Source organism: Dryobates pubescens, chromosome 35, assembly GCF_014839835.1.
Source record: "Dryobates pubescens isolate bDryPub1 chromosome 35, bDryPub1.pri, whole genome shotgun sequence".
Lineage (NCBI taxonomy): Eukaryota > Metazoa > Chordata > Aves > Piciformes > Picidae > Dryobates > Dryobates pubescens.
The window spans coordinates 577,790-592,788 of NC_071646.1; the positions used below are offsets into that span (position 1 = coordinate 577,790).

Below are 14,999 nucleotides of genomic sequence, written 5' to 3' on the forward strand. Positions count from 1 at the left end.
AAGGGATTGCAGTTTGAATCTTTTTATTGCTGCTAACGTGACACAGGCAGCGCCGCCGGCTCCCGGGAGCCTGTGCCCGGGCTGGGGACGACCTTGCTGGGCTGTGGGGCAGAGCTGGGTGCTCCTCCACCCCCCGGGGGTGCCAGCACGGCCTGGGGCTCAGCCTCATGGGAGAGGAGCTGCTGGAGCTGTGCGGTGTGGCCCCAGCATGTCCCCTTGGGCAACCTTGGTCTCCCCCAGGAGCTTTTCCCCTGAGGGGCAGCTTCTCTCCGTGGCGTGGGGTCTGTGCCCCCCTGAGAGGGGCTGGGGTGGGATCTGCCCCCCCCAGCGCTGCCAGGGGGTGGCACGGAGGGAAGGGGGGAGCTTTTCTAATCTTAATCTCGTTTCCAGCGCCGCTGCTGTGGCTGGACAGGAGATGCTCTCCTTTGGCAGAGACAAATGGGCAGAGCCGGAGCCGCCGGCACCCCGGCGGCCGCGGCTGCGCTCGGACGTGATGGATGTGTCCCGGGAGAGGCGCCGGGAAGCGATGGCCCAGCCCCGGGGCAGGACGAGTGCCGATGGCCTGGAATCGTGCCACGACCCTGCCTCCAGCCCTGCAGCCTCGCCGCAGCGACCGGGGGCAGGATCCCCGCCCGCGCCCCGCAGCCGCAGGGCAGGACCGGCGCAGCCCCTGCCGGGCGCGGAGCAGCGGCCGGCCCCTTGCTGGGCTGCCCCTGCTCGGCCCCGCCGACGCCTCCGAGTCAGGGCTGTTATTAACTGGAAGCTGCTTTCCCCCTGGCTGCTGCTTGCACAAACGATAACTGATTTGAAATGAATTGAGCCAATTACTGCAAGGTTCCCGGAGCAGAGGAAGGCAGCGCTGGGGTAAGGAGGAGCAGTCCCAGCTGCAGCAGGGATGAGAGTTAGACACTGAAATGCCCTTTGGGCCCCAATTTCCAGCTGTCTCCATTTCCTGGCTAAGCCTGGCTGCCTTCCTCAATTGCTTGTGAGTTTAGGTGGTAGCAGCCAGGGGCTGCTGAGCAGCATCAGGCCAGTGGTGCTGGGGGACTGGCAGTGCCTGCTCTGTGTGCAGCTCTCTGCTCTGAACGCTGCAACAGGCTGCCCAGAGGTGCTGGAGGCCACATCCCTGGAGGTGCTCCAGGAACCTGTGGCCATGGCACCTGGGGACAGGGCTCAGTGTGGATGTGTTGAGGGTCGCACTCAATGAGCTTAAAGATCTTTTCTCAACCCAAATGGTCCTGATTCTATCAACACTGCAGGCTGAGCTGAGGAAGAGGCTGCCTCATCTTCCTCACACCCAGCAAGGTGAGCAGCTGATGCCCAAACTCTTGCTGAGGATGGTGGGGCCAAGCCTCTTCCCTGTACCCAGGGCTGGAGTTTCCCTCTGCCAGGAGGTGTCCCAGGAGAGGAATTTCCCCTTTGAAGCAGCCCACAGAGAAGCCTTTGGAATCCTGGAGCTGAGCTGCTGCAGTCAGTGCCTGCTGCAGGGCACACAGCTGGGGGAGGTTTGCTCTGTGTCCATCTGAGCAGTGGAAGTCCACAGAGAGCTGTGTAGGAAAGAGGCTGGAACACAGGGTCAGGAATCCAGGCTCCTGCTGCTTCCCTCTTAATCTCCTGTTAAGTGATCTATCTCCTGATTGCTTTTGTCAGCTCTCTCAATTTAATAACTGAACTAAGCATCTTCTGCTGTTGTTGGCATATAAACAAGTGCTGGATCGATGCAGAACATCTTTAAGAGCCCTGCCCTGGAAGGAGGAGGGCAGCCTGGCCTGGCAGCAGCTGCAGCAGGGCTGTGGCTTCACACCTCTGGGAGGCAGGGGCTGGAGCAAGCTGGGGGCCACAAAAGCCCCAACTGCTTTGGTGAGAGGAATTCTGCTGCTGGAAGGCTGCCTGGGTGAGGATTCGGCTCCGGGTGCAGGAGGCTTGGCTGCTGCACTGCTCCTCTGCCTCTATGGCCTTGGAGGAAGCAGAGCTGCAGCTGGGATCTGGGCAGGGATGTCCTGGATTCAGGGAATGCTTTGGGTCGGAAAGGACCTCGAGGATTGCCCAGTTCCAAGATCAGCAGCTTTGGTGCCTTTGGAGCTAACAGGGAAGTGCAATGGCTGAGAGGGGCATGGGTGTGATGGCTGAGGAGGGTCAGAGCCTGGCTGGGGTGGGCTGGGGGGAGGTTCCAGTTGCTTCCATAACAGATTCCCTGACACAGGAAACAATTTCCCCCTGACTCTGCTGGCTCCTTAACGACAGAGCCTGGAAAGGGCTCCACAGGGAGGGCAGCTTCAGCTCTGCAAAGAGCTCTCTGCTGCAGCTTCATTTAAGGCTGCTTGGGGGATGCTAAAATACTAAAAGGATGAAAAAACAATGGCTGGTGGCAGGCTGTGCCCCTGCCAGGGTCCTGTGCCCCTGCCAGGGTCCTGTGCCCCTGCCAGCCTGGCAGCATTTGGAACAGGCTGCTCAGGTAGTTGGTGGAGTCCCCATGCCTGGAGGTGTTCAAGCCATGTGTGGCCATGGCTTGGGGGCCATGGCTTGGGGGCCATGGTGGTGCTGGGTTGATGTTGGACTGGATGCTCTTGGAGGCCTTTCCCAACCCAGCCAGTTCTGCTGTTGACACAGCCCAGGGGGAAGGAGGAGCTCTCAGCACTCTGTTGTTATTTTTCCTCTGTGCTGCTGCTGTTTATTTTGCATTTTTCAAGCCCTACTTCCTGCCTGTCCAGGTCCTGCTGCTGCCACCAGGATCCTTGTGTATAAAATATGTACAGGAGAGCTCTTGGGGCCCTGTCCTACCCTCCCGGGTTGGCAGTGAGCATCTGGCCCCAGCAGAGGGGATAGGAACCGTCTCTGCCTTGGAGCCAGGAGGGGGAGAAAAGAAAGAGCTGAGAAAGATAGAGACTTCAAAGTGTGAGAGCAAATATTTACAGGATCCAAGAGACCAAAAATACATCTCCAGTGCTGTCCTGGGGCTGGAGAGAGGCAGGCTCCAGGCGAAGCCTGCTCGCAGCTCCATCTCTCACACTGATCTCGCAGGGCTACAGGGGATGGATTCCCAGCAGCTGTGCCAGCAGCCAGCTCCAGCCAGCCCCAGCCTTGGCTGCTGGCCAGGGCCAGCCAGGAGGGCTCCAGCCATGGATTCCTGCTTCTGGGGTCTCTGCAGTGCTGCTTGGATGTTCCTAATTTGGGAAGCGAGGGCTGACTGCTCCTGCGACGCTCCCTTGAGCCCCGGGGAAGAGGGATTCTAGCAGGGGGCAAGGAGGAGAGCAGTGCAGGTTGGGGTTTCCCCTGGCTCCTGCTGCTGCTTTAATACTGTGAACAAAGCCAAAGAAGTTGTTGGTGCTTTGGGGACGGTCCCCAAAAGCTGAGGGAAGGGCCCTGGGCCCCTGGGAGGGGCTGTGTCGGTAGGGAGGGGCTCAGGGTGCTTGCAGCAGAGGGTGCAGGGGTGTCCCAGTGGCTGGGGGTCTGCAGATGGAGTGGATTGGGCTGGAAGGGACCTTTGAGTGTCACACAGAGGGGAGGCCACCACAGCACATGGCAGCTGAGTGCTTGTGCAGGGAGGTGCTGGTGCAGGAGGGAGTGATGGCATGGAACGAGACTGTGGGTGCCTGGGGGCTGCTCTCCAGCCCCAGGCTCGCTGGGGTCACCCCAGTTCAAACTGTCCATGGCCTATGCAGGTGATACTTGGCTGGAGGAGACAGAGGAGACCTCAGTCTTGCTCTGGGACACGGTGGAGGAGACATCTTCATCCCCAAAGGGGTTCTTGCCGCAGCAGATTGTGGTGATCATGCAGTTACGGAACTGAGGAGAGGAGAGAAAGGGAGGGGGATGGCAGCGGGGGGCAGCAGGGAGATGCTGCGGGACCAGGAGCCCCCAGCAGTCCCTGAGCTTGCTGCTCCCCCAGGCTGAGCCTCAGCCACCCCTGGGGAAGGGCGAGGTGCTGGGGCCGAGCCCAGGCAGGGGCCGAGCCTGCGGCCGGGGGCAGCTCACCTGCTTGTTCATGAGGACGTAGATGATTGGGTTGTAGAGGGAGGAGCTCTTGGAGAAGAAGGCAGGCACGGCCATCAGCGTGGCACTGAAGTCTGCTCCCTTGTTGGTGAAGATCCAGAAAGCCACCACAGCATAGGGGGTCCAGGCCAGCATGAAGCCCAGCACCATCAGGATCACCATCCGTGTCACCTCCTTCTCAGCCTTCTGGGTCGTGGCCGACTCCTGCTGCTGGGCAGCTGCCTGCGGGCAGGGAGGGCGGCAGGGATCACCCCACAGCTTTCTGCCCCAGGACCCCTGCCTCGCCCTGCCTGCGCTGCCCACCCTGCCCCCAGCAGCCCCCCGGGCCCCTGCCCGAGGTTACCTCTCGGACTTTGCAGATGAGGCGACCGTAGGAGAAGAAGATGACCACGACAGGGATGACGAAGTGGATGACGAACATGTAGAGGACGTAGGACTCGTTGTGGTAGTCTGGGTTGTGAGTGTAGTAGTCAGGGCCACAGGAGCACTGCATCCCCTCGGGCATGTACCTGCCAGGGACAAAGAGCAGAGGCTTGCCAGGAGCCTCCCTGGGGGCAGCAGGAGGGCTCAGCCTGGGGACTATGGGGTGCTCCAGCAGCGGCAGATTGTGTTTTGGGGGTGAGCTCCTGCTTGGTTCCTCCTCTGCATCCCCGACTCCAGCAGCCCCCTGCCCCGTGCCGCCCTGGTGCTCTGCAGAGGAGCTGCAGCTTGGACACTGTGCTGTGGAGAGCCCAGAGAGAGCGCCGGGGGGGCCAGGCCAGCAGGCAAGGCTGCTCCGGGGGCGGGGGCAAGCCTTTGCTCGCTCAGCTGGACGCCAGCACCTCCCCCGCTGCCCGCAGCGGCGCTCACCTGGACCAGCCGAAGAGCGGCGGTGCGGCGCAGGAGAAGGCCATGACCCAGGTGAAGGCGATGCCCATCATGGCGTGCGAGGCCGAGAAGCGGAAGTTGCCCATGGGCTTGCAGACCACGATGTAGCGCTCGATGGCCAGCACCACCAGGGACCACAGGGCAACCTGGCCTGGGGGAGAGAGAGGGGGAGGGTGGGGGGAGTGCTGAGAGCTCCTCTGGGCTTGGTCCTCCCCTCGTGGGCTGGTGGCTGCGTGGAGAGCGGAGGGGAGGGAGGAGCTGGGGATCAGCAAGGGGTAACCCCCCCAGAGGTGCTCCTGTGCAAGCTGATCTTGGCAGCCAGCGGCAGGGGGGCCCTGGATGATCTCCAGGGGTTCCTTCCAACCTCTCTTCTGTGATCCCACTCAGCAAGGTGCAGAGGTCCCTTCCAGCCCCCCCTGTCCTGTGACACCACTCCGGGAGGTGCAGAGGGGCTGGGAGCTGCCTGTGCTGCAGCAGGAGCTGGGGCTGGGAGCTGTCCGTGCTGCAGCAGGGGCTGAGAGCTGCCTGTGCTGCAGCAGGAGCTGGGGCTGGGAGCTGTCCGTGCTGCAGCAGGGGCTGGGAGCTGCCTGTGCTGCAGCAGGAGCTGGGGCTGAGAGCTGCCTGTGCTGCAGCAGGAGCTGGGGCTGGGAGCTGTCCGTGCTGCAGCAGGGGCTGAGAGCTGCCTGTGCTGCAGCAGGGGCTGGGGCTGGGAGCTGTCCGTGCTGCAGCAGGGGCTGGGGCTGGGAGCTGTCCGTGCTGCAGCAGGGGCTGGGAGCTGTCCGTGCTGCAGCAGGGGCTGGGAGCTGTCCGTGCTGCAGCAGGGGCTGGGGCTGGAGACCATCGAGGGGGAAGGGTTAAGAGAGAAGAAATCAGGGGAGTGAATTCCACCTGGGTGGGAGCAAACAGCGGTGCCAGCAGAGCTGCCAGCTGTGCCCAAACCTGTTGATGCCTCTGGATGTGTATTCTGTGAGCCTTCCCCGGCGCAGGGGGAGGCTGCTGGGGGGGGCTGTGTGGGTGGCCCTGCCTGCAGATGGATTTGTGGGGGATAATTAAACTTCAGGGGATTGGGAGTGTTTAGTCGGTGCCATGAGCCTGCCACTGCCCCCAGCTGTGATAAGCTGCTGATAACTACTCCCTGTGCTGGCATTCACTGCAGACCTGCTGCTGGCACAGCAATGGCTGCATATCAAACCTGCCTCCCTCTCAACAGCAGCCTCCTGGGGCCTGCCTAGCTGCAAAGCATTGGAAGGGTGAAAAATGAAGCCTGGAAGCCCACAGGGCTTCATCAGGAGTGCTGCAGACCCATGGGATGCTGCGAGCCCAGGACCAAGCCTGGCTTTGGCTTGGGTCAGGACCATCAGCCTGGCAGAGCATCCAGCACTGCTCTGCGCTGCTGTCAGCCCAGCAGCAGCGTGGGGAGCAGCCCCCTGCAGCGTGGGGAGCAGCCCCACTCGAGGGCAGCCAGCCCCAGCCCTGTGAGGCTCTTGCAGTGGCTGTGACTCTGCTCGAGGAGCAGCAGCTGGCAGATGCACCCCGAGGTGCTGTGTGGGGTGCAGGATGCAGTTTCCCTCTCTCGGGGAGGGCCTTGCTGCAGGGCACTGCCTGAGCAGCTCTCCTGTCCCTGAGCAGGGAGCAGGCTCCCAGAGCCCTCACCTGGGCAGCAGCTGGGGCAGGAGCCTGGGCCTGGTTTCCCTGGCTCGGTGCAGCCCTGAATCCTCCTTCCCCTCCATGCTGCTGCTCTTCTCTGCTGGTTAAGACCTTCCTCATCTCCCTTTTGCCCCCAGATAAGCTCTGACCTCTCTCTCCTTGCCTTGGACTCTTCCATGCCTGCAGCCCTTCACAGTGCCTCTGAGGTTTTCTTGGCAAAGATGCTTGCCCTTGCCTCAGGGATGTGATGTGGTCACCTCCAGCAGGCCTCTGACAGCCACACAGCCTCCTCAGGAGGCCCCTTGGGCACACAGTGACCGTCGTGGCCATCCACCCCGGGGCTGGTCCTGCAAGTGAGGATCTCTTCCTGGGCTTCCTCTGCGCCCAGCTGCCTGCCCAGGCGGGCACCCTCGGCACCAAGATCCCGCACGACGCTCTCACCCCCGCCCCTGAGCTGCAGGGCAGCAGCACCTTGCCTGGCGAGCTCTGCCCCCTGCCACCAGCTGCCAGCCCCAGCGCCGGGGGGACGCTGCAGGCGCCGCAGCCGGCCGGGAGCGCGGCGAAGGGGCAGAGCCGGCTGCCGAAGCCCTCCGGAAGCTGCTCCGGCACCGGCTGCTGCCAGGCCCCCAGCTCCCCGGCCTTACCTCCCAGCGTGGCGAAGAAGCCCTCCACGGCGCAGCCAACGGGGCCGAAGACGAAGTAGCCGTTCCAGGCGGTGTAGAAGGTGACGGTGAAGCCGAAGCAGGCCATGAACAGGTCGGCCACGGCCAGGTTCACCAGGATGTAGTTGAGAGGCTGCCGCAGCTTCTTGTGCTTGAAGGTGACCAGCAGGGTGAGGAGGTTGATGGGCAGCCCCGTGGAGATGAGGAAGAAGATGTAGCAGCAGACCAGGCGGTACTTCCAGGGCTCAGCCAGGTAGTACTGGGGGTACTCGAAGGGGCTCCGCACCACCCCGGTCTTGTTGGACATTGGCACATAGAAGTTGATCCCTTCCGTCCCGTTCATGCTGGCGCAGCCTCCCCCCGCCCGCTCCTGGCAGGGAAGGACGCTGGGCAGGGAGCCGAAGCCGAGCCCGAGGAAGCCTCCCACCCCCCGAGGCAGGCGAGCGCCCGGCAGGGAGCTGGCGCAGAGCGGGCACGGAGCGCAGCCCCGGCCCGCGCCCCGGGCACCTTTTATACCCTCCGGGGGGAGGCTGGATTAGGGCTTGGCTAACTTTGTGTGACAAGGGCAACGGGATTGAGAGGGGCTGATGGTTTAAGCATCCTCTAAGCAGCCAGTTGGCCCCAAAACCTGCATTAAAGAGAATTAATTGCCATTAAGTGTTTAATATTGGTTAAGGAGTTGGGGGAGGAAGGGGTGGGGAGGGGAGGGGTGGGGGAGCCCTTTGGGAGAGGGGTGGATGGAGGGGGGCGGTGGGGAGCGGCTGGGCCGGGTGACGGACGGGGAACTGGGCCAGGGCTTGGCTCTGCAGCGCGTCACAGCCTTTGGGGGCGTTCTGGGATGGCCTTAGGCTGATGCTTGGACTTGATGGCCTCAGAAGGCTTTTCCAACCCAAACAGTTCCCTGGTTCTATGACTCCACGGAGGGGGTCCCAGCTCTGCCCCACTGACCCTGGGGAGGCTGCTGAGGGAAGGCTGGGCTGAGATCTGCAGCTCCCCACCGGAGCAAAACCAGGCTCTGCTGGCCTGGCCAAGGGCCACCTTTGGGCTTGGAGCTGGGGAAAGGCAGGAAGGGGACAGCTCCCACCCCAAAGGCTGCAGCTTGGGGAACACAATGTGCTGGGGGCTGCTCTCTGGAGTCATGCACCCTGCTTGTGCAGGGGACTGAATTCTCTCCTGCCTGGCCTCCTCTCTGGGCTGAAGGATGTGTGTGGCTCAGCTGTCCTTCCAGGAGGAATAACCCATCCTGGATGGATGGAGGGAGGGATGATGGATGGGGGATGGATGGGTGATGGAGGGATGGATGGGGCACAACCAGCCCTGTGACTCCCTGTCTCCTGGGCAAGCTGCTGGTCAGCACTTCCCACCCAAGCCTCCTCCCCACCCCTGCAAGGGCAGCACCAATGTGGGCTGCAGCCTTGCAAGGCTCGGTGAGGTTTAGGGAGGGTCTTCAGCCACAGCTCTACAACCAGCCTGGCCAAGTGCCACTGCTGGCTGGAGAAGCAGCACCTGGGTGCCCCAGGGAGGGAGGGCAAAGCCTCAGCAACGTTGATGTCCTGAATTCCCTTCAGAGATGATGCAGAGACCGAGAGCAGCTTGGAGCCGTGCTGGGAGGGCAGGCAGGGCAGCAGGAAGCTGCTCCCAGTCTGGGTGTGAGATCCCCATGGCCACAGGCAGGAGACTCTGAAGCCTTTCTCAGCAGGGTCAAAGCCAGCTTGGAGCTCCAAGGCTCCATCCCATCCAAGCTCTTTCCCCACTTGTGGGCTGCTCCTTCCCCAGGGGCCCTGCCTAAGGCGCCTTAGCGCAGCGCTTCCATTAATCTCTGCCATGTGCCGGCGTTAATGGCCCTGATCTGTTAATGCCCTAAGCTGTGAGCCTCTTGCCCACTGCTGCCCTCCACCAAGCCGTTGGCAAAGCCAAGGCTGCCCTGCTGGCTGCGGGAGGCCTCCTGCAAGGTTGGAGTCTCAGAGCCAGAGGGACAGGAAGGCTGCGGGGCGTGGGTGGGATGAATGGAGCCCTAATCGCTGCCCTGCTGCCCTGTGTGCTGGGAGCCAGGGCCAGCAGAACTGGGGCACGGGGACAGTAAGTAGGTCACACCAGCCCCAGGTGCCCTGGGACAAGCATCCCATGGGATCTCCACACCTTCCAGAAGTGTCTCACTGCATGGCCCCTGAAACCCCCAGCCATGAAATTCCCAGTCTAGGTCTTCCTTGAGGAGAAGGCCTTCTCCTGGACGAGTCTTGTGCCCTTGCTTCTCACCAAGCTTTTGCTGGGGGACTCCATTCCTCTTGTGGCCACAGTCAGGCTCCTGGACCTGCCAAAGCTGGCCACACTTCTGCAGGGTGAGCTGAATCCCAGCATGTCCCTCCCAGCTCCCATGGTAGGAAGCAACTCCCTTCAGGTAAAGACTTCCCCCTTCAAAGGCTTGGACCTTGCTGCCGGTGGCAGCAGCCCCTCAGAGCCCTGGTGCTCCTCCAAGGCTTTGCTCCTGAGCACTTCTGGCCTCTGAGAAAGTTAATTCTCATCTTCCAGGAAGCAATTTTCACCTCCCACCTGTGTGAGGCTTTCTGCCACCTCCCTGTGATGTCCTGACCTCTGCCAAAGAGTAAAGAGCTGTAAAATGAGGCAGAGCTTTGGGGAGAAGGGGTGAGATGATGTCCTGCTCTGCTCTGCTGGGGCAGAAGGATTTCTGGCACGGAGATCTTTTACCTTTAATCAGTGCTCCCTGTCCACTCTTGCAGCACAGACTTGGCTTCATGTGTGGGACCCAGAAACCTCTCAGACAGAGGACTGCCAGCAACAGGACCAAGAGGCCTTTCTTCTGACCTTCAGCTAGGTCTGGACCAAGACCTTCTCCTTTTTGGGAGCTGGATATGGAGCTGCAGAAGGTCTGGACCAAGACCTTTGGGGAGCTGACTCTGGAGCTGGTAAGCCTGAGCTGTTCTGCTAGCAGGGGCTGCCCCCCTCCAGCTGCCCTCACAGCCCTGGCTTTCTCCTGCAAGCTGAGGACAATGCTTGGGTCAGGAGCTGGAGGCTGTGGATTTGGAGCTGGCTGCAGGCTGGTGACAGCTGCAGCAGTGCCCCAGGGCCTGGCATAAACTGGGCACAGGGAAACGACCCCAGGGAGCAGGGCTGGCTCCTCAGGACGTGTGCTGCATGCAGCCTGGCTCCCCCCTGGCTGGCACAGGGGGAAGTGATGCTTCCAGTTCAGCCAGCTGCCCACTGCCTCCTGTGCACAGCAGCAGCACCCCTGAGGGGCCAGGCTCGGTTTGCTCCTTTTGTGCTTCAGACAGGGGAAGCTTTCCCTCCCTCTCAGAGGGTTTGGGTTTCTCTCTGCCTTGCTGAGCTCTCTGAGATTGCCTCTGCTGCATTGTTTGTCAGCACACTGCGTGGCACAGCCCTGAGCTGCTCTGGGCTTTCATGTCTGGTGTAAAGCAAGGGCTGATAATTACAGAGCAAGAGCTCCTTGCACTCAGCTGATATGGTTTGGTTCCCGGGGCTGCAGCCACAGGCAGAGCCAGCCACTGGCTCTCCCGGCGTGGTGGCAGCTGGGAGCCCTTTGTGGTGCCTGTGCCCAGCCCTCTGTGTGCCTCCTGCTGCTTGGGCAGAGGCACAGGAGCCACCTGCCAGGGGGTGTGCAGGGCAGGGTGCAGAGGAATGCAAGAGCAGAAGGAATCAGTCATGAAGCAAATATCTGTGCCCAGGTGCTGGTGGTGCACAGGACCTTGGGCCACAGCCATGACCGCCAGCACTGAATGCAGAATGGTGCTGGGCTGGCTCTGGACTGGCTCTGGGCTGGCTCTGGGCTGGCTCTGGGCTGGCTCTGGGCTGGCTCTGCTGCCCTGAATTTGGCAAGAATCACAGAATGGTGGAGGGTGGAAGAGGTCTCCAGAGATGGAGTCCAGCCCCCGCCACAGCAGGGTCACCCACAGCAGGGTCACCCAGAGCAGGGTCACCCACAGCAGGGCACACAGGAACACATCCAGGGGGGGTTGAAAGTCTCTGGGCAAGCAGACTCCACAGCCTCTCTGGGCAGCCTGCTCCAGGCCTCCAGCAGCCTCACACCAAAGAAGTTTCTCTTACTGCTCAGATGGAACCTCCTGGGCTCCACTTTGTGCCCATTGCCTCCTGCCCTGTCCCTGGGCACCACCAGCTCCCCCAGGTCCTTCTCCCTGGAGCTGCTGCCCAGCAGCTGTCTGGCTGCAGGACCCTACCCCTGCCCTCCCTGCTGGAGGGGCTCACTGCTCCATGATGGGCAGGAGGAGGAAGGTGCAGACCCTGTGGTGTCTCCTGGCCCCCCTGCCCTGGGAAGACCTCAGCTCCCCATATCAGATAGCAGCCAGGCAGGGCCACGGCGCTGAGCTGCTTAGGCCAGGCCTGTGAGCCCCCTGGGCAGGAAAGGGGTTAGAGGGAGCTAAAGCTGGAGCGCTGCAGGGAGCAGATGGAGGGGAAGCAAACCCTTTAGCCTCTAATTGGATTCCTGCCCTGCTGCAGGTGAAGCTGAGTGGAGCTGACAGGCGGTGCGGGGCGCGGCGCTGCAGCCGCCCGGCCAAAGCAGGATGTGTGCACAAACCTGCGGCTCAGTCCATTAGCCTGGATCAGGGAGCTTTAGGAGCGCGGCAGCCGCAAGCAGGGCGCTGATGCGTTTGCAGCTGGCTCCGCGGGGCGCTCCCCAGGCAGGGATTAGCTGGGCCGGGGCTGGCGGCCGCCGGCCCTGCCCTCTGCTGGCTTCTCCCGGCCGGGGCAGCGCCCGGGGGGTGGGGGAGGCTCTCTGTGCCATGGCCCTGCTGCTGCCCCCCGGGAAAGAGCTTTCTGCTCCTGCTTCCAAAGCAGGGAGCCTAAACCGACCTCCTCACCCCCCTCAAGGCTGCTGTGTGGCTGCAGCTGCTGCTCTGAGCAGAGCCTGTGCCAGGCTCTTCACCCAGCTGAGCCCCAACAGATCTGCCCTCACGGGAGGGGGGTGAGAGGGAGCAGTGGGGAGGGCAGCTGGGGCTGGGGGGCACTTCCCGGCCTGGTGGCTGCTGTGAGGCACAGAGCCACAGAACTCTTTGGCTGGAAGAGGCCTCCAAGCTCACCCAGTGCAGCCAGGACCCAGCACCACCATGGCCACTGAGCCACGGCCCCAGGTGCCGTGCCAGAGGTTCCTTGGATGCCACCAGGGATGGGGACTCCACCACCCCCCCGGGCAGGCTGTCTCCTGCCCTGCCTGCTGCACACACAGGCTCTGGGCAGGAGGAGCTCCAGCTCCTGCTCTCCACGCAGGGTCCCCCCCCAGCTCCTGCTCCAGGCTCTCCCCCCAGCAGAGCCTTGCAGGGGTGGATGCAGCACAGCCAGAAGGCAGCTGGGGAGTGGGGAGAGCTTCCCCACTGCCAACCTCCTCCTCTGTGCATGGTATTTGCAAGCAGGTCCCTGCTGCCTCCCAGGCTGCTGCAGGGAGCATCTCCCTGAGCGCCGCAGGGCTCCCTTGGAGAAGGCTTTTGGCACTTCCCTGCCGAGGAGCTGAGCAATCCTGGCTCAGCTGTGAGCTGCTCCACGCCGTGTGGTGCTGTCAACACCCTGCTCTGAGTGATACACCGAGGCTGCAGCAGTGGGCAGCTCTGCAAGACAGGCTCAGCACCGCTCAGCACCAGGGGCCAGGCAGCGCAGGCAGGCAGCCCCCACAGCCCTCACTGCCCTCTCTCCTTCAGCAGCTGAGGTGAGGAAGGTGATGGCCCAGGCCAAGGGGAAGATGCTGCCTGCTCCTCTGGGAGGTTCCTGTCTTGCAAGCTGCAGCCAAGCCCTTGCTGAGCTTCGCTCTGCTCTGAGGCAGGCAGCTGCTAGGCTGCAGTGTGCAGGCAGGGCTGGCAGGCAGGGGGCTGGGTCCAGCTCTTCTCTCCAAGCTCAGCTCAGGGCAGGGCCTTGGCTTGCAGTCAGAGGCAGGAGACCAAGGTGGGGAAGGGTCTGGAGAGCAGGGCTGGTGAGCAGCAGCTGAGGGAGCTGGGGCTGGTTGGTCTGGAGAAGGGGAGGCTGAGAGAGAGCAGGGGGAGGGTCAGGCTGCTAGCAGTGATCCAGCCCTCGTGGTGTGGGGTTGTAAAGCTCACCTGCAGTTGAGCCTTCCTGTTAGCTCTTGCTGAGCACTGCTCAGCTCCCCTCTGGGGCTGCTCTGCTCCAGGCTCTTCTCTCAGCCTTTGCTCCTCACAGAGCTGCTCCAGGTCCCCTCAACATCTTAGCCCTGAAGGTCCCTATCCAGTGTCCCTGTGGGAGCCATCACCACTCAGCCTGATGCCCCAGGAGCCACAGCCTGGTGGTGCTTTGCCCTGGCCATGCTCTCAGGCAGCCAGAGGTCCCCAGCCCCTGCCCTGTTTTCAGGCTCCAGTTCCTCTGGGTGGTTGAGTGTCCTGCACCACAACTCCTTTGCTGTTCTCCTCTTGCTCTCCCTGCTTTGAAGTCTTCCAGGGATTTGCTCCAGGCCAGATGTGTTCCTTCCCTCCCTTTGCCCTTCATCCTGTAATTGGATTCCCTTCTTCCACCCAGCCCACCCTGGGCCCCTCCCCAGCCCTTTACATAACTGCTGGCCCCGGGCTCTGCCGCTCAGGGCTTGACCTGCAGCCCCTGGGACCAGCAGGGAGCTGCCACTCACTGCTGGCACACCCCGAGTCCCACACCCCGAGTCCCACACCCCGAGTCCCACACCCCGAGTCCCACACCGGCACAGCGACCCCCGGGGCAGCTCCTGCTCCGCTGCTGCCGCTCTCTGCACCCCCTGCGTGCTGCCTGCCCCCCGGCAGCAGCTGCAGCTCTGCGCAGCCCTGCAGCAGGGCAGCAGCAGCCCCACAGCAGGGAGCAGGGCCCAGGCAGGGCTGCCTGGGGAAGGATTGATTCCCCCCTCCTTTCATTAATATTTATTGTCCTTAATTCTCAATCTTTCCTGTTTAGCTCTCTAAAGCCTCTGTGGCTGAGGAGCTCTCACCAGGCTGCTATTCATCACCTCAGCACAACAGCCCTGGATTAAAAGGGCATTTTATCAGCTCTGAGGCCTGGGCTGGGAGCAGCCCTGCCTGGATGGCTCCAAGCATCTCTGCAGAGCTCTCTGCTGTTGGGTTTCCCTTGGCTGGAGCAGGACAAGCCAGGGGGCACCTGGTGCTGCTCCACTCACCGCTGGGCTTCTCCCATGAGCAACACCCAGGGGGGAGCAGCTTGGCTCCCACCCTGCTCTTTCCCCCCTGCAGGCATCAGCCTCTGTTTCCTTGCTGCCTTGCAGGATGAATTGGTGCCTTGAAAGCCTGAGAGGAGATAAAGCAGCATCGAGCTCTTGTCCCCTGCTGCAGATAAACTGCTATCAGCTGCAGAGGGCTCCTGCAGGGGGAGGGCTCCTCTGCACCTGAAAGCACTGATAAGTGCTGGGCATCCAGCAGGATCCAGGACCAGGACCTCTCCTGGGAGCTGGCAGCATCCAGCTCAGCAAAGCTTTCTTCCTGCTGCCCCTCTGCTGGGACAGATAACCTCCAGGCACCACAGCTGCAAACTGCTCTCCCCTCAGCAAGGCAGCCACAGCCTTCCCCTGCCATGGGGCTGCCCCTGCCAGCCCCAGCACTGCCCCTGGGGCTGGCTCCTGCCCCCCAGCAGTGAGCACCACAGCCTCCTGCTGCTCTGAGTGGCCTCAGAGCTTTGCCTCCCTGGGCTCACCCTGACCTCTGAGCACGGGGGAGGAGGAGGAGGTAAGGTCTGGGGGTGCCTGTGGCTGTGAAGGCTGCATCCAGGCTCCTTCAGGCTGTAAAGGGCAGCCCCCAGCAGGGGGGCAGGGAGCTCCTCTCCTGAACTGCTAAGTGAGGTAGGGAGGTGCTGGAGCCACCA

At 62.5% G+C, this 14,999-nt stretch overlaps 1 protein-coding gene across 1 annotated transcript; it reads right to left on the bottom strand.

Annotated features, from left to right (window-relative positions):
• Positions 1-3,359: 3,359 nt before the first annotated feature.
• On the bottom strand, positions 3,360-7,548 carry LOC104305380 (green-sensitive opsin). The gene is made up of 5 exons (XM_054176463.1): positions 7,152-7,548; positions 4,843-5,011; positions 4,337-4,502; positions 3,976-4,215; positions 3,360-3,786 (listed from the first exon to the last, which is right to left on the bottom strand). The coding sequence occupies exons 1-5, from the start codon at positions 7,510-7,512 to the stop codon at positions 3,655-3,657; spliced, it is 1,068 nt and encodes a 355-aa protein (XP_054032438.1). The 5' UTR covers positions 7,513-7,548; the 3' UTR covers positions 3,360-3,654.
• Positions 7,549-14,999: the final 7,451 nt, after the last annotated feature.